Source organism: Orcinus orca, chromosome 4, assembly GCF_937001465.1.
Source record: "Orcinus orca chromosome 4, mOrcOrc1.1, whole genome shotgun sequence".
Lineage (NCBI taxonomy): Eukaryota > Metazoa > Chordata > Mammalia > Artiodactyla > Delphinidae > Orcinus > Orcinus orca.
Window position 1 is genome coordinate 78424515 of NC_064562.1, and position 17935 is coordinate 78442449.

Sequence of the window (17935 nt, forward strand, 5' to 3'; positions counted from 1 at the left end):
AGTAACTAACTCCCCCCATCCTCACATCAATTTTCTGAGACAACATTCGTAGCCCAACTAATCATCAGCCTTCCATTTTGGCATCATCAGATCACCTCACACGTAACTGGCCAGCCTACAGATTGGCTGGCTTTGGGTCAAGGTTCCACCCTGATTCAATCAACCATGGCCACCAATATTAGAAGCTCTCTATGGCAGAGAACACAGTACACATTCATCCCTGTATAAGGCACAGACTCAAGAAGAGTGGAGGCAACTTCCTTCAGTAGAGACTGTGAGCTGACAGGAAAGAAATTTCTCACAACCATTTGGGTCAGCCATTGGTACATAAGCACACGGAAAGCACAATCTGTAAGGTAAACAGCAATGGTTTTTATGGACAATTTACAATGAAAAATCTTTAAAAAACTATGGACAAGTTTCATCCTCCCAGGAAGCTGAACCATAGTTACTCTCCCCAAAATCATTAGGACAGTACTTCATTAGAATGCCATCCCTTAAACACCTAAACTATTTGAATAGTTCTTATTTATGGTATCTACTACCATGACTACTGTTCAAGAGACATCTTACTGAAGTCACTATATATTAAGTAATATCACATTCACAATGCTTGGGAAAGATCACTTGATACTAAATAGTGAAAAAACAAAATGTCATATTACAAAAAACTAAAGCACCTATAATCAATTAAAATATAAAGATCAAACGGCATTTTATTCTGTAACAAATGTTAAATGCAAGGACTTGTCAAATAGCGTATATAATCCTTGAGCAATTTGTCACATAAGTTGAAAACAATTTGTTTTTTTTTGGCTAAGATCGAACTATTCTTTCTCCCTGGCAATCACAAAATATAGGCATACTCCAAATATCTGGCTAAAAATGTCTCTTCGTGTTTAATACTCAAAATCATAGAAGATTCAAGTGTCTCAATACAAAGTGTTTATAGCCCATGTTTAATAGGAAAAATAAACACATACTTACATCCCCAAAACTCATATTTTTAACAAAACAACGTTCAGCAAAGGTTCAGTTTTATTCCATACACAAGTGGTAGAATGTCAGAAGCTTGTGCTCTTTGAAAAGGGAGTGTCAACTGAGAGGATGTGCATCTTGGAGATGGTGGGGCTCAAACAGGCATCAAAATGTTACTATATACAAAGCACCTGTCAGTTTGGTAAGTGAGGAGACTTGTAGCATTTTATACCCTAACATAGCAGGATGTTACTTTATTACTTAAAAGTTACTTCTCTTACCTATATGTAAGGCTTCCTGCTGAGTTTTATTACAGTTTAATTACACTTAGAATTGGATGGGAATGTGGGTCGAAATACCACCTGTTATAACTTTATCCATTTAAAACAAGGAGAAAACCAAGAGGAATCAAATTAACAGCACCAGTAATGTAACAAATAGGCATCATGTGCCTCCTGATACAATGCACTGAGAGCAGAACATCACTGTTGCCAAAAGTAATCATCTGAATCTAATCATGAGGAAACATCAGACAAACCCAAACTGAGGGGCAGTCTAAAAAATAATTTGCCTATATTCTTCAAAAATGTCAAGGTCAAAAAAAAAAAGGTGAGGTCATGGGAAGCTGTAGAGAGATGGTGAGTTTGAGAAACAAAAAAAAAGAAAGGAAGATTGAGGAACTGTTCTAGATTATAGAAGACAAAAGAATAAGTCATGAAAACAAGATGTAATATATGATCTTATGTTGGATCCAGGATAAGAAAATTTTTATTTTGCTATGAACATTACTGGGACACTGGCAAAATCTGCGTAAGGTCTCTAGATTAAATAAGATTACTGTATTAATTTCCTTATTTTAATAAGATTATGACTCTGTAAAAGAATATTCCTAGGTAAACAACTGACTCAAATATTTCAGAAAAAAAATACGTAGACAGAGAAAGAATAAGGCAAAGAAAACACAGCATAAGGTTAACATTTAGGGAATCTGGGTGAAGTGTACATGAATTCTTTGTGTAACTTTTCTGTATATCAGAATACTTTAAAAGTTAAAAAAATAAATAAAATGACAAACCAGCTCTCATGCAGCATATTCACACAGAACATCTAATTTTCAAACACAGAATAAGCAGGAAATCCCTGTATAGTTTACAGTGCCTTTTAAAATTTATTCAGTTTGGTCTAAAAAGTTACCTAATTACAATCCAGCATGCCTCTTGCCACAAATCTGGTGTGATTTCATCATCATCCTCATCATATTGCATATCTGCAAAAACAAAAAAAATCATTCTCACTTGCAATAAATACTACTAGCTCACATCTTACTATGATGTGAAGTAGCAAAAACACATTTACTCTTTACTAAATAAAAACAATCGCTTTACCCCACTTCTTTAAAATTCCAGTCATCACATTACTTGAACTGTAATGAAACAATATACATAGGTATATATGTACACATACATAGGTCTACGTCACAGTATTCTCCCAATACACAAAGAGGCCTCGTGAGAAAGTTTCATTGCAAGTCGTGTGAATCTGTAATTGTTCCATCATCTCCAAGAAGCCCATATAATTCTCATTAATAACTACCTATAATGATAACTAGGAGCAAGCTCATAATCCTCTGATCAATAGGCTCCTCAGAGACTGCAGTCAGAGATCAGGTTAAGAGGGAGGAGTCAGTAAAGGACTCCAATAGCTGGGCAATACCTTAAGGTGAGCTGTCTATAACAGCAACATTTCACACATGGACAGGGATGACAGGCTGTATTTTCCAAAGATGGACACAACTATCTTCCATTTCACATGCTCTTTTATAAAGTGATCTTGACACTCCTACCATCAAAATATAGAGGGTCTATGCTTCCTCCCCTTGAATCTGGGTGGGTTTTTGACTCTCCCATAACTAAGAGAATACAGCTAAAGCAATGCTACATGATTTTAGAAGCTAGGTCAGGAATAACAATGCAATTCCACCTTCTTTATTGAAACACTTACTTCTGGAGCCCTGAGCTGCCATTAAGAACTCCTACTACTTAGGTGAGAAAATCTAAACGGTGGGCCCACTTAGGAGATGCTGCAATCAGCAATCCTAGTCCTTGTGTTTTCCTAGGCTAGATGCCAGACACATGAGTAAACACTCCACATCACCCAGCCCCCAGCAGTCAACACTCAGCTTTTACGTCTTCCCAGTTCAACCACTGACAGACATCAGGCAACAGACAAGTCATTCCTACTATGCCTGTCCAAATTCCTGACTCATTTAATCCATGAACATATTAAATAATTTTTAAGCAGCAAAACTTTGGGGAGTTTGTGCAGCAACAGTAATTTATAAAATGGGGCATTTGAAAAATCAGTGTGCACTGGTGCTAATATTAGTCTCATCTTCTTATGCAAAAGAATAAATGTGCTCTATTTTTGTTTTTCTATTCTGACCTATATACATAGTCTGTAAAACTTAACAACTTTGATTCAAAATTTGATACATATCCAAAATAAATTATTAATAAGTGCTTCTTGAATGGTCTGGAATTACTGACTCCTACACATGGGGGGCGAGGTAAAATAGACAAAGGTATCTAAAATGGCTTGGAGATTTCTAGCTTTGATGGCACACTAGATGTTATTATCACAGCCACCCAGGAGAAGTAGGAAGGTTGGAAAAGGAGAGGTAATAACGAAGTCAGTTTTAGTTATACTTGTACATCATTTATCCTTTTTAACATTTTTATGTTTTCTAGCCTCTGAGAAATGAGACTATATTACCTACTCAAAAAATTAAGCTGAAAAAACTTTTTTTGAATTTTTTTCTCAGGAGTTAAGAAAAAGAATACAATGATGCTAATAAATTTCTAGACGCAAGATAAAAATGAGACAAGTTTAAACAGTAGAGTTTAAGTTTTTGCTTCTATTTTCTCCATGAAGTAGCTGAGGGAATAAAGAGAAATGTAAGCGGTGGCCAGGAGATTGGAGCTAGAAGAAAACGAACTTTGAAATAGCAGCTTTGGAGAACGGAAGAGGGAGCATTAAAAATATACAATGAAAATACACTACACGTGACTGCGAACTCTACATGTAAAAAGAAAAAGACATACTGTCCCTGTTCGTTAAAATACATACCATCTAGAACTGTGTCATCTCGCGGATAGAGGAAATGTAAAGGTCATCTTTTAACATAATTTACTTAGGCATATGACAGCATGAAGGAACGCCAAACTAAACCAAACCCTGCCCCCGCGCCGCGCACACACACAGAAACTATATTCCTTGTCCCCAGAGTTCTTCCAGAGCCTAACACAATGCCTGGCACAGGGTGATGCTCAAAAATTCAACTATTCATAAATTCATTAATTCTCGCCTTAAGGGAAATCAAGAAAGGAGTCCTTTGCTTCAAAGTCGGAACAACGGAACCTGTCGCATGGTTCTGCGCGCTGTTTTCAACACGGGAAGGGAGTGTCAGACTCACCCGGGGGCAGACAGAGGAGAGAACAAGAGTCACCCTGGCCGAGATGATAAAGGCTACGTTCCCTGCACCCTCCACATCTCAAAATCCCGGATTCGTTCCCGGCCTCGGGAGTGTGGGGAAACGACTGGGGCCATGGTGCGGCGGGCCGAGGAGGAGACCGCAAATCCTCAACTCGTCCAGCTACCCACGTTTCCCCCCTTAGACGGGTCGCCACGGAGTGTTCTGGGTGGTCACCTACCCTCGTCCGCGTCATACATATTGGCAAACGGTTCCGGAGCTCCTAACTCTAGAAATCACACACGGAAAGGCGCGCAACGACTCCGACGTCCGCAGCGTGAGGCGAAGTAATTTCCGTCTCCGGCGTTCCCAGGATACGCTGCGTCCCACACGAAGCTCCGCCCACAAAGACGCCAATTAAGGTCTGCGCCTGCGCGAAGGGTACGTTAAGCTGTGTTAAGGGTTAGTATTGTGCATGCGCGATTTGTGGGCTGAAGTTTCCCCGTGCCTGAGAATGAGAACTGTTCCTTACAGTTTGAGTCGGATCCAGCCAATGAAACTTTGTTTTTCAGTGTTGCACAAATAATGGCACCTAAAAAAAAAAAAGTCAAAAAGATTTAATAATAAAGGGTTTAGTTGTAGCCGTGCTTTATTTTTTTCGGTTCTGTGCTCCGCAGCCTGTGCTCCGCAACGGGAGAGGCCACAACAGTGAGTCCGCGTACCGCAAAAAAAAAAAAAAAAAAAAAAAGATTTCTGTGTACATAAACCATAGTCAATTTTTTAAAATGTTTAAGAAATATTTTAATGTTGTTGCACAAATACTGACACCCGCAAAAAAATAATAAAGCCAGGAAGATGTATTAATAAAAGGTTTTAATTGTGGCCATAAGTCTGCGGCATTAGATTTTCTATTTTCCAATCCGAAAGACAAAACAATACGAAGCTTTAAAAAATGTGATTTCTTAACGGCAGGTAGTGCCAGCGGCGGCGCGTTGAAGAAGCCTGAAAGTTGTAAACCCTCACTCACTAGCCTATTGGGCCAACCCACCCCAGTTAAGGTGCCCGGGGCATTTATCTCCGCTTTAAGTGGGCGCTCTGACTACAGAGCCTTCATCGCGAGAACTCACGAGATTAGACGCGGGGGGAGCTGAAGTGCGACGCTGAAAAATGACAGCTCTCAGGTAGTCCCGGGTTGTCGCTACCGTTTTACGCACATCTGGGGCCACAGAGCACGTGAGAAAAGGTGGCTCAGCCCCTTTGCCCACGCCCGCGTTCTCATGCTGCCCGCGGGCCTCACTCGTAGGCTTCTGTGCAGCTTCCTGCGGGGATCCACTCCCACGATAGCGCGCCATGGCCTCCGGGAGACGCTCCTCGAGAGGAGATGTGCGACCAACTCCACCTCCCGGCACTCATCCGGCCTGGGATGTGGGCTTCCCCGTGGCGCGACAGCGACTGGGGATAACCAAGGAAGGGCTGACATGGAGGAGAGTTTTGTGTTCCCCGAGTACGTCCCGGATTCGGAGCCCGCAGTGACCCTCCAAGACCAGCTGCGGGAGCTGCAGCAGCGTCAGGAGGAGGAGCGACGGGTGCTGCAGCGGCGGGAGGAGCGGCGGCAGCAGAAACTACGCACCGGCCGGCGGGTGCACCCGGTCGTGGGGCACCCGGACGCGACGGTGCCGCCCAGCGGCCTAAACTGTTCGGGTTGCGGGGCGGAGCTGCACTGCCAGGACCCGGGACTGCCCGGTTACCTGCCCAGCGAGAAGTTCCTCAGCGCGGCGGCGCAGGAGGACGGCGGATTGACGCAGACCGTGTGCCAGCGCTGCTGGCTGCTGGTGCATCACCGGCGCGCCCTGCACGTGCAGGTGAGTCGCGAGCAGTACCTGGAGCTGGTGACTGCCGCGCTGCGGCGGCCCGAGCCCGCCCTGGTGCTGTACATGGTGGACCTGCTTGATCTGCCCGACGCCCTGCTGCCCCACCTGCCCGCGCTGGTGGGCCCCAAGCAGCTGATCGTGCTGGGAAACAAGGTGGACCTGCTGCCCCAGGATACTCCCGGCTACCGACAGCGGCTCCGGGAGCGACTGTGGGACGACTGTACCCGCGCCGGGCTCCTGCCGCCCCCTGGCTACCGAAGGCCACAACACCCCAGCGGGGACCGGCCACGGGACGGGGAGAATGCGAATCTTTCGCCCAGGTCCCGCACGGTGCTCAGAGACGTGCGGCTCATCAGCGCCAAGACTGGCTATGGAGTCGAAGAGTTGATCTCCGCGCTCCAGCGTTCCTGGCGCTACCGCGGCGACGTCTACCTGGTTGGCGCCACCAACGCTGGCAAGTCCACTCTCTTCAACACGCTCCTGGAGTCCGATTACTGCATCGCCAAAGGCGCTGAGGCTATCGACAGAGCCACCATCTCCTCTTGGCCTGGTGAGCCTTAGGATGCCCGTCCCCTTCGTATTTTTTTAAAATATTTATTTGGTTGTGCCTGGTCTTGAGGTAGGCAGGCTCCTTAGTTGCAGCACTTGGGCTCCTTAGTTGCGGCAGGCTGGCTTCTTAGTTGTGGCATGCATGTGGGATCTAGTTCCCTGACCAGGGATCGAACCCAGGCCTCCTGCATTGGGAGCGTGGAGTCTTACCCACTGCACCACCAGGGAAGTACCCTCCGTTTTCTGAGAAGCTGGAAGTCTGATCGTAGTTCAGGCACCTAGTCCTATATCCTTCCTTAATGTACACCAGGGGCTGGCTGGAGGCTTCCTTTAAAAATTTTCTACCTACTTCAGTCACATTTCTCTTTTGTGTCAGTTTAATGCTTGGAAATTCAGTACATGTTTTAGTAACTTTCCAATAGAAATAATTAGAGTACTTCTAGGTACCAGTCACTGTTCTAGGCACTGTAGATGAACCAGGGGACAAAGCAGTGTCTGCTCTCTTGGAGGTTTCCCTTGTAACTTTAGTTCTTTGTATATTTCTCCAGAAAGTCCTTTTACTTTCTAAACCTCCCTCCACCCTTCGGTCTCACTCTTCATATCTTGAGTTTAGTCAGGAGAGTACTATACAGATTTAACATTTGAATAATTCACTAATGCAATATATGTGGCTTTGTTGCAAAGAAATATCAACTTTGTGACTTTAAGAAACGTCTGTAGTAATTGCAAAATGGGTCCTTCTGTGACCTGTTTGTATCTAATAGTTGGCAAAGTGAACTACTTCATTTGATTCTTTGAAACCAGTGTTGAACTTTGCTTGATAAGCTGTACTTCTCTGTCAGGGACACTGGTTGACTTATACACAGAAGTGCTTTTATACCGGTTAGGAGTATGCAGAAGATGGAAAAAGATCAGGCCTGTAGATTTGGCATTCAAATCCTGGTTGAGCTTGTGGGCCAATGTCTGAACCTATTGCCTCATCTGTAAAGTAAGAATAATTTTGTGGAGGGTTGTCATGAAAGTTAAGAGAAATAATCACAGTATCCAAGACAGTGTAGATCCTCATACATGTTTTATTCCATTTTCTTGTACAACGTTTATGAGAATGTATGTATTCTTTGGTATTTCAGGTACTACATTAAACCTTCTGAAGTTTCCTATTTGTAACCCAACTCCTTACAGAATGTTTCAAAGGCAAAAAAGGCTTAAAAAAGATGCAACGGAAGCAGAAGAAGATCTTAGTCAGCAAGAACAAAATAAACTTAATCTCTTGAAAAAGCATGGTTACGTAGTAGGTAAGCATCTTCTGTAGGAAAACTCTTCCTTAGGTCTATGCTAAAATTTTCTGTAGAACAACCTGAAATAGAGCTCTCTGGAGCTAGCCAGTTTTTGTGGGGAGAGACACTTCCTCTTTCTGGAACATAGAGGCCTTTTAGAGGCAAGGCTATTGTTTGGAAACCCAGAATTCATTGTGTTGGGAAAATTGAGACAGTAGATACTTGGAGAAATCCAGGAAAGGAAATGCAAATAACTGCCTCTCTGGCCATTGTCAGCAACAAGCATTTTCACTAAGATACCAGCCCCCTGTACAAGTTGTTGACCTGCAGCAGGTTTAAATTGGATTGTCCCCCTTTCCTTGGTATCTCTTTACAACCTTTCTTTACTAAAAACAGTTTGATTCCCAAAACTCTCCCCCTTTGCCCAGTGTGCACAGCCAGGCACACATACTTGATCAATGCAAGAGTCCGACTCCCACTGCATTTAGAAATAAAGCAAAAGTATCATTGTGGTCTCACTTCCTTCCAAACACCATTGTTAGTCCTAGTAACTTCTACGAGGCAAACTTAAGAACTACCTGTCTCAAGTCAAAAGCTTTAAAGGAGTGACTACTAACTTCAGTATAACTTGTTCTAGGAAGAGTTGGAAGAACATTCTTGTATTCAGAAGAACAGAAGAATAAAGCTGCCTTTGAGTTTGATGCCGATTCACTTGCCTTTGACATGGGAAATGAACCTGTTATGGTTGCAGATAAATCCACCAAACGAGTAGAATTGACCCCACAAGATGTGAAAGATGCCCACTGGTTTTATGACACCCCTGGAATTACAAAAGAAAATTGTGTAGGTATTTAATGTCTTTTAGAAACATTAACTTTCAATTGCAAGAGTAGTGTCTTAATTGGCAGAAAAAGAGGTATCCTTTCATTTTAGACTCAGTTCTGATTCATGCATAGAAGCGTTTCAGGGATGAATCTATATGCCATCAAGTACTGTATGCCATTTGGTAGACGTCACTGCTAACAACCTACTTCTATCCTTGTGGTTGTTACCTTAGTTAGGAAGACATTTACAGAATCCTAGATTTTGAGGTTGGAAGAAATCATAAATATCACTGCAGTCCAGCCACCTGTTCCATGCTTGAGTTCCCTCTATAACATGTTCACCAGAAGGTGCATCCACCTTGAATTGAAGTAAGGAGTGACTCACCATCAGCTGAAGCAGTGTCACCTCACCTCCCAAGGTAACCCTGCTCTTTATATTGAGCCGAGCAGTGTCCCTGTAATTTGTACCTATTGTTCCCCAAAGGTGTATAGAACAAATATAATGTCTAGTTCCCTTTGCCAGACATTGAAATGTTTTAGAGTGTAATATCCTCTCTCTTCCTCACTCTACCCTTTTCTTCTCTTTCATTAGTTCAGCCAACAAACATGGAGCACTTACTGTGCTGACATAATCCAGATGGTTTGTCTTCATTTCCTATAGCTATTCTGAGAAGGCTATGAACAGAGGACCCTTTCCAGAACAAATTCTAATTTGTTTTTGTTCCTGAAAGTATGACACAAAGAACTAACTTTCTTATGTAAGTGCCCTCAGATGAACCTAATTTAGAATAGGATCAACTCTACCTATCTTGCCCTTGTATATCTTTTTAGTCCAGTTGCAGGATCTCCCGGGCAACTTTTATTTTATCTTAAATTCAGCCTATATCCTACATATTTGTTGTATCTCAGAACCTTTTATTCATTTGCAGTTTTTTTGTTTTTTTTTGTTTTTTAAATTTATTTACTTAATTTATTTTTGGCTGGGCTGGGCCCTCATTGCTGCATGTGGGCTTTCTCTAGTTGTGGCAAGCAGGGGCTACTCTTCGTTGTGGTGTGTGGGCTTCTCATTGCGGTGGCTTCTCTTGCTGCGGAGCACGGGCTCTAGGCACGCGGGCTTCAGTAGTTGTGGCACACGGGCTTAGTTGCTCCACAGCAGGTGGGATCTTCCCGGACCAGGGCTTGAACCTGTGTCCCCTGCGTTGGCAGGTGGATTCTTAACCACTGTGCCACCAGAGAAGCCCTCATTTGCAGTTTTGATCATTATCCAAGTCACTGACTGAATCAAGTGTGTATCCAGGATACTGCCTTTCAACAGATCCACTAATCAGCTTCCTTTGAATATGGTTAGTGACCAGGTTCTAATTCACCTAGTTATCTCTGTATATCCCTATGAAACAACATTAGATTCTTAGATACTTTTCCTTCCTTTGCCTCATCAGAATCACTTGTTTCCTTCTCAGAATTTGATGTACCTTTTAACTTTTTTTTTTTCTCTCCTAGAATAATTGTGTCCAGTTTTTACTTCCTTAGCAATCCAGAACTTCAGAGTAACTGTAGTGCTTCCTAGTAATGTTCTTTAACTTTAACTTCAACTTTAACTTTAACTGTTCTTTAACTTTAACTTCACCAACTCATTCTTCAGTTTTAGGCTCAGTTAGGTCAGAGATAGCAGTTACTTCAGTCATGTATATCCTCTTGTCAATTAGTCAGAAAGGCAAGACTTTGCTAACTCGCAAATTCAGATTTGCTAATTTGCAGTGAGACCCTCAAGTTTTTAGATATAAGAGTTCTCTCAGGCAGTTTGATTTTCTGTCCGTTTATTGATATATTTATTTAATGCCTTGAACCAGTGTTTCCCAAACTGAACCAAGGAACTCTATTGTGAAGTATTAGGGTCTCTGCTAAAAGGGTTAAAATATTTCTTTACTGCACGTGGCTTTTAATGTGCTTTTTCAAGCACAAATACTCACAGCCCCCTTACATATTCTCTTGTGAGTCTCCCTAGATATCACATATTTTGTTATCTCCTTGTTATTTTTCTTAAGAAGCAAGTTCACAAAAGACTTCTGGCCATTTTTTTACTTTCTCAGAAATTTTTAAATCAGATTTTGATTCCCTAAGTCTTACAAGAATCTTGTACCGCCTGGCTTTTCTTTTCCATTTTCTCTAGTCTATTTAGGAACTCTTCATCCTTAGAAGCCACAGGATTCATAACTTTCTCTCATTTTTTTGCTGAGTATTTGGAGGAAATAAGGAAACCAAAGACTGGAATTTAGAAAAGCTTCTTCAAGCTCTTTGCCTGCTCCAAGAACGGGGTGATCATTTTCATTTAATGCATGCATAGCTGCCACTAGGACAGAATATAGCACGTTACCTTACCTTACCTTTATCTGAAAACTACTGCTCCCTAGAAGGCTTGACGAGAGAACATATTTTTTCTCCTGGGATTGAATCATCAGTGTTTTCAGTTCACAGCAAATTTGACAGAATTCAGAGGATGCTGCTGTTTCATATTCCTGTAAAGTTATTTTGCCATTACTCAAGATTAAGTTGTAAAACAAGAGTAAAGCCATCTATAAATTGATTCATTTAGAAAGAATATATGAATTTTATGTGCAGAAAATTCTAAAATACATACTTTGATTTCTTGTGAAGCCTGGAATATATAATAACTTTTTATCCTACAGGTAAAGCATGATATATCAGACGTTCATTGAAAGTAATTCTCTAAAAAATCTGCCCTCTGCTTTACAGATTTTAAGTCTTCTAACAGAAAAAGAAGTAAATATTGTTTTGCCAACACATTCCATTGTTCCAAGAACTTTCGTGCTTAAACCAGGAATGGTTCTATTTTTGGGTGCCATAGGCCGCATAGATTTTCTGAAGGTAAGGAAAGTCCGTACCATTGAAAAATGACTTTAGTATTGGGATTTACTTTAAGGAAGCAGATATACAATCAAGACTAGCAAAATGTTGATAACCAGGTCATGACTATGTGGGGGTTGGTATACTATTCCTTTGTGTGTGTTTGAAAATGTCTATAGTAAAAACCTGGGATAATGAAATGGGGGGAAAAAAAGTAATAGGTCTTAAAAAACTGTATCTTCAGTAGGCAGTCGAGTGCCCCATACAGCTTGGCATTAAGCAAAGATACTTTCCCTCTCCTGTGGTATTGTCTTACATGGAAATCAGAGGTCGTACCTTTAAGTGCAGGGTTAATATGCATTAAATAAATTCCATGCTCTTTATATTCCATGATGTGTATACTTTTATAGATGTGTTTTTGGGTTTGGTATTCATTTACATACCATCACTCAGAGATTTTAGAGCATCTATAGAATTGATCCCCGTTTTACCAAAGTGAGGAGAAAAATGGAAAATGAAACATGGATATGTCCAACAACACTAAATGCAACCTGCAAGCCATTGCCTTAGCACACTTCTTGGTTTTGTGTTTGTTCATAATTTGTTGGAAATTTAGGCTTACACACTTAAAACCTTATGTATTTCCATAGAGACCATAGAATGTTAACATTTTAAACCAAACTTTACACAGGGACGCTTAAAGCAGACAGTATTTTTTGTTTTTTATAATAGACGTTTGTTTGTTTTTTTTTTTAAGTATCAACAAACCTATGGAAGGAATCATAGTTTTATGTAAATGGGTGAAATGCAGTATTCTGCCATATTTTGCCCCCCCACCTTGTTTTTTCTGGCTGCACTGCACAGCATGCAGGATCTTAGTTCCCCAACCAGGGATCGAACCCGTGCGCCGTGCAGTAGAAGTGCAGAGCCCTAACCAGGGGACCACCAGGGAATTCAATTTTTTTTTTTTAATCATACCTTGTTATGTGCTGGTTTTGCAAGTTTTTCATTATATAAAATAAGTTCCTTCTTCCTTTCTTAAGGGAAATCAGTCAGCTTGGTTTACAGTTGTGGCTTCCAACTTCCTTCCCGTTCACATTACTTCGTTGGACAAGGCAGACACTATATATCAGAAACACGGGGGTCATACGTTACTCAAGGTAAGACAACACGCTTTGATGGTTGCATAGTTAGGTTAACACACCCTGTGATAGTCCCAGGGCCCTGCTAAAAATGCCTTTGTTGGACAGAACCATCTTTGTTACACTCTCAGCTAGCTCTCCCCTGACCTTGTTCACCTTGAGGGTTTTGACTATATTTGTGAGGTGGGCTCCAACTTGAGGGACGTTGGATTGGACCGATCCTAGAATAGTGACAGAGCTGGGTTTTCTCTAGGTCATACTGTCCAATACGGTAGGCCCGTGTGCCTATTTAAATAAATTAATTAAGAAGAAATAAACTTTAAAATTTAGTTCTTCACTTGTACTAGCCACTTTTCAACTGCCCAGCGGTCACATTATTGCAGAAAGTTGTGCTGTATACTGTGAGTGAAGGCTCTAAGTTACAGATTTTCTCACAACTGGGTGATGCTACTGGCATCTAGTGGGTGGAAGCCAGAGATGATGCTAAACATAATGCAATGCACAAGACAGCACCTCACAACACAGAGTTATCAGGTCCAAAACGTGCATAGTGCTGAGTTGAGAAGCCCTTGTATGAGTGGAAAAGCTCTCCTCCCAGGTTCTTAATCCCAGGCACTTAGAGGTTATTGTACCTCTTCTCTCCTGCTTTACTTGCTCCTTCCTTTGACCTGTTAAGCAGTGTGTTAAAATTTCTCTGATCTTTATTTTTTTTTAATATTTATTTATTTGGCTGCGCTGGGTCTTAGTTGTGGCACTTGGGATCTTCATTGCAGCATGCATGTGGGATCTAGTCCCCTGACCAGGGATCAAACTTGGGCCCCCTGCATTGGGAGCACAGAGTCTTAACCATTGGACCACCAGGGAAGTCCCTCTCTCTAATCTTTAAAAAACAAAACTCAGTGTCCCGCTCATTCCTCCTCTTTACAATCAAGTTTACTCCTCACGTCCCATGCTCTGCAGTCCCTGTTGTGCCCTTTCTATGCCACTGAAATTGTTCCAAGTTCACCAGAGACTGAATGGGGCCTGTTTACAGATCTTTTAACCAGACATGGGTACACACTGTTGGCTGGTGTGTAATGTATGACAGTTAAGATCTCTGGAGCCAGGCTGGGTCCAAATCCTGCTCTGCTCCACCACTTAACGAAGCTGTGTGACTTTAGGTAAGTTTCCTTTACCTCTCTCTGTTGTACCTACACCACGAGGTTGTGGAGAAGATCAAGTGCAAGGGGACTGTTGTCACTGCTCCATATTTGTGGTGATGAAGATTATGGGACATACCTACTGCAAAAATAGCAGGTACATCCAATGCAGAGGTGATTTACCATTAATTAATGCTCATACAACTGAAAATAAGTCAAAACACAAAATACACACCCGCCCTTCAACAAGGATAAAACCAACCTGTCTTGGGAAGTAAATGCTTCTTTCTCTCTGGATTTCCTAAGAAAGCCAGAGTGAAATTAAAACTCCATCGAAATAACTGCCCTGAAGTTAATACTCCAGAGACATGTGGGATTTTCAGGGTAGGGCTCCACCCCCATGCATCTGTGTAGTCTTCAGAGTGGACTCACTGATACTTCTCAAAACAACACTGAGGCTTCTCTCCCGGTGTAATACAAATGGTTTCTTGGGCTGCTCTGTGGCTCATCCTTGCCTTCTGGTTTTCTTACTCACCTCCCAAGTCAAAGGCAATCCTGCCTCCTAATTATCACTGAGTCCCAGCCTCATAGTCCAAACTGTAATCTACTTTCTTTAGGCTGTTTTGAGATCCTGTTTTGAGGTATTTTCCCAGCTCCCAGTTTTACTGCCTTCTGCCCACCCTCACCCCATCACAGCTGTAGTTCTCAACCAGGGTTGACTCTTACCCCAAGGGAACATTTGACAAAGACTGGAGGCATTTTTGGTTTTCACAACTTGGTGGATGCTGAGTAGAGGCTGCTAAAAATTGTGCAATGCACAGGACAGCCTCCCGAGACAAAGAATTATTTGGCCCAAAAGGTCAATAGTGCTGAGGTTGAGAAACCCTGCACTACGCAGATTTTTCCAAAATACAAAGCAGGCCACAGTATTCTTTTTTGATTCTTTTCTCTTTCCTGCTTATAATTCCTTGGTAGTTCCACATTACTGAGAGAAGTCTAAACTGATAGCCTCATCACTAATGCACACACACACATAACATACTCTGCACAGTTAAACTACAGTTCTCTGAACTCATTATCCTTTTTCCAATTTCTGTGTACATGATACTAATCCAGGATACCTTCCCACTGAATAACTTTAATCTATTTTTCAAATTCTGCTCTTCATTAATGTTTTCCTTGACCAAACCATGTTCATTACTTCCTTCACAATCACAGTACTTAGTAGATGCCTCTCATCACGTTTCTTACCTTGTAATTTATTTACTTGCTGTTTCCACCTTCTGATCTCCTCGGGGGTAGGGACCATATAGAACATATTGTAATAGCTATCTTTGTGTCCTTAGTGCTAAACACGGAGAGATCTGTTAATAAACAGGTAAATTATTATCCAGTTACTTCCAATTCATGGAAACACCTGTAAACATAGAAGCAGTACCCGTTATCCATGTACCCTTGAGAGGTGATGAGGCAGGGATTAATCTGTGTGTCCAGCCAGGCCTGTAAGAAATAAGGTATTTGGAAGGATGTTGCTTTAATTGCCCAAAATTATTGTGTCTAAAGCTTTATGGAGGACTGTAAAAACTGTAAGCTAATAAAGCAAGATTCTGCTGTCTGGAGGTTACCACCAGTTGGATGCCCACATGGGGCCCTTGTCACTGGGATCTAAAGGCTTCATCCATCACAGAGCTCCCGGGCTTTTCATTTGACCTGGAAGTGTGATTTGGGTTTTTTTCAACAGTTAAATGGCTTAAAAGGATTTTATTCTTGATACCTATACAGTATTATCTTATCAGTGCCTTACTTAATATTAGAGTTATCAGGGGTTTAATTTGAACCTCCAAATATCTTCATCTCCTCCCAATGGAAGGTTCCAATGGGTGGAGAAGAAAGAATGGCAGGATTTCCTCCTCTTGTTGCTGAAGACATCACATTAGATGAAGGACTTGGGGAACCTGAAGCAGTGGCTGATATCAAGTTCTCCTCTGCAGGTAATTTTACACCAAGCACTTTTTTATCTTTTTTAATTTGGCCGCACCGCGCGGTATGTGGGATCTTAGCTCCCTGACCAGGGATCGAACCCGCACCCCATGTAATAGAAGCACGGAGTCTTATCGACTGGACTGCCAGGGAGGTCCCTACACCAAGCACTTTTTAAAAGGTGAATAAAGTAGCCTTACTGACCTTTAGTATATTTTTATACAGATGTGCCTTAACTGACATAAGCCGAATATTTTAAGAAATACATACTAGATTATTCATAAGATGTAACCTACTCTGAAAATAAATCTGTACCTTTTCACAAATGCATTGTATGCTTTTAAAAACTAGGGTGAAAGACAGCAGTAGCCTCCCTTGGGTTTCCATTTTGAGCTGTGTTTGGTGTTTTTAATAAGATAGTTGCTAACACCACCTGTGTTCTGCCATGTTCTTGCATAGGCTGGGTAGCAGTAACGCCACAGTTTAAGGACAAACTGCACCTCCGAGGCTACACACCTCAAGGAACAGTCCTGACGGTCCGGCGCCCACTCTTGCCACATGTAGTTAACATCAAAGGAGAGCGCATCCGGAGAAGCGTGGCCTGTAAAACCAAAAAGCCTCCTGCCCTTGTGTACAATCTGCAGAAAAAGAAAAAAAGATAAATATATGAAGCTAACCTGTTCACACTGAAGATTAACGATATAGAACATACTGTATACATTGCATTGCATTAAATATTGCTATAATAAAACCTTCTGCCACCCTTTTTAAGCTACCAAGGACCGTGCCTCTTTTTAATGAATTTAGTTTGTAAACACAAGTTATTGTTTGGTAGGGTATGTATATGTGTGTATCTATGGTTCAAATATAACTAAAATGGAGTTCTGTTACACTCAGGTTTCTCCCACTACTATTTTTTGAAACCAGATGGCATTTCTAATTTGGAGTCTAGTTGAGAGAGCAGCTTAGCCGTTGGCATATGAAAAAATGGCAGAAAATCAATGTCTCCAAAATACATGGGCTGAAATGAGATAAAAGCGAGTAACTGGCTTTGCTCCACAGAGTCATCCAGGGACCCAACCGGGGGAACATGCCGCAGCTTCCATCTCTGGGTCTAAGGTGGTTGCTCAAGTTGTCATCCTTTCGCAATGGCAAAAAGAGAAGAGAGTGAAGAGCGTGCAGCTCCCCTACTGAAAAGAAGGGGGAAGTGCTGGAAGTTGCCCACATCACAGCGCCCATTGGTCAACACTTACATGGCCGCACCCGCCATGGGGAAGCTGGAGGATGTAGAGGGAAATGGGGATTTCGGACTTGTATTACTTAAGGGAAGAAAGGGAGAATGGAAACTGGAAAACAAGTAGAAGTTTCTCTTACATAATCTAAAAGGGCCTGAAAATCTTAGAAAAGAATTCATGTTATGTCTTTCTGGCATTCAGAGTTTCTTCTGCAAGGATCAGAGCACTTTAACCATTTTATCAACATTTGCCTGTAAACTGTATAACATTACATCAGTCAGAAGTCTTTACCTTTCTGTATTCCTAATTGAGTAAGTGGCACTAGAGCTGTGGACAATGAACTGGCCAGTCAAGTTCCAGATCCCAATGTTGAGATAAACGCTCGTGGAGTAAGGTGGCCTGAAACGCAGATCCATGAGCTTCCTATGGACTCAGGTTTAGCATGAACTTCTCAATAGTCCCATGGTCTCTGTCAACGTGTACACTCTAGCTCCCTTCTCACTAAGTAAGTCATTGTAGGATAAACGGTCAATGTTTTAAAATGCAACTTGTCAAAACTCTGTAGATCTCACTTTCATTGAGTTTCAAAGTGAATACTATTGACAT

At 41.8% G+C, this 17935-nt stretch overlaps 2 protein-coding genes across 3 annotated transcripts in view; one reads left to right on the top strand and one right to left on the bottom strand.

Moving 5' to 3' along the window:
• The window catches only part of POLR2B (RNA polymerase II subunit B), a 46155-nt gene extending 41310 nt beyond the window's left edge, over positions 1–4845 (bottom strand). The window contains exons 1-2 of one of the 2 annotated variants that reach the window (XM_004268244.3): positions 4689–4845; positions 2173–2245 (exon numbers count right to left, since the gene is read on the bottom strand). In XM_004268244.3, the coding sequence (XP_004268292.1) occupies positions 2173–2245; positions 4689–4707 (92 nt within the window). In that variant the 5' untranslated portion in view covers positions 4708–4845. Of the gene's footprint in view, positions 1–2172; positions 2246–4688 lie in introns of those variants that run through there. The other variant, XM_012532490.3, reaches the window with a different exon arrangement.
• Positions 4846–5161: 316 nt separating this feature from the next.
• Positions 5162–16869, top strand: LOC101285770 (nitric oxide-associated protein 1). The gene is made up of 7 exons (XM_004268246.3): positions 5162–6868; positions 7998–8162; positions 8782–8987; positions 11723–11854; positions 12877–12993; positions 15985–16105; positions 16554–16869. The coding sequence occupies exons 1-7, from the start codon at positions 5725–5727 to the stop codon at positions 16754–16756; spliced, it is 2088 nt and encodes a 695-aa protein (XP_004268294.2). The 5' UTR covers positions 5162–5724; the 3' UTR covers positions 16757–16869.
• Positions 16870–17935: the final 1066 nt, after the last annotated feature.

Excerpts from the sequence above, each read along its gene's own strand:
- LOC101285770 (XM_004268246.3), top strand. The coding sequence starts at position 5,725 with ATGCTGCCCGCGGGCCTCACTCGTAGGCTTCTGTGCAGCTTCCTGCGG. Across the intron at positions 8,988-11,722 it reads GAATTACAAAAGAAAATTGT|ATTTTAAGTCTTCTAACAGA; the intron begins GTAGGTATTTAA and ends TCTGCTTTACAG. Across the intron at positions 11,855-12,876 it reads GCCGCATAGATTTTCTGAAG|GGAAATCAGTCAGCTTGGTT; the intron begins GTAAGGAAAGTC and ends TCCTTTCTTAAG.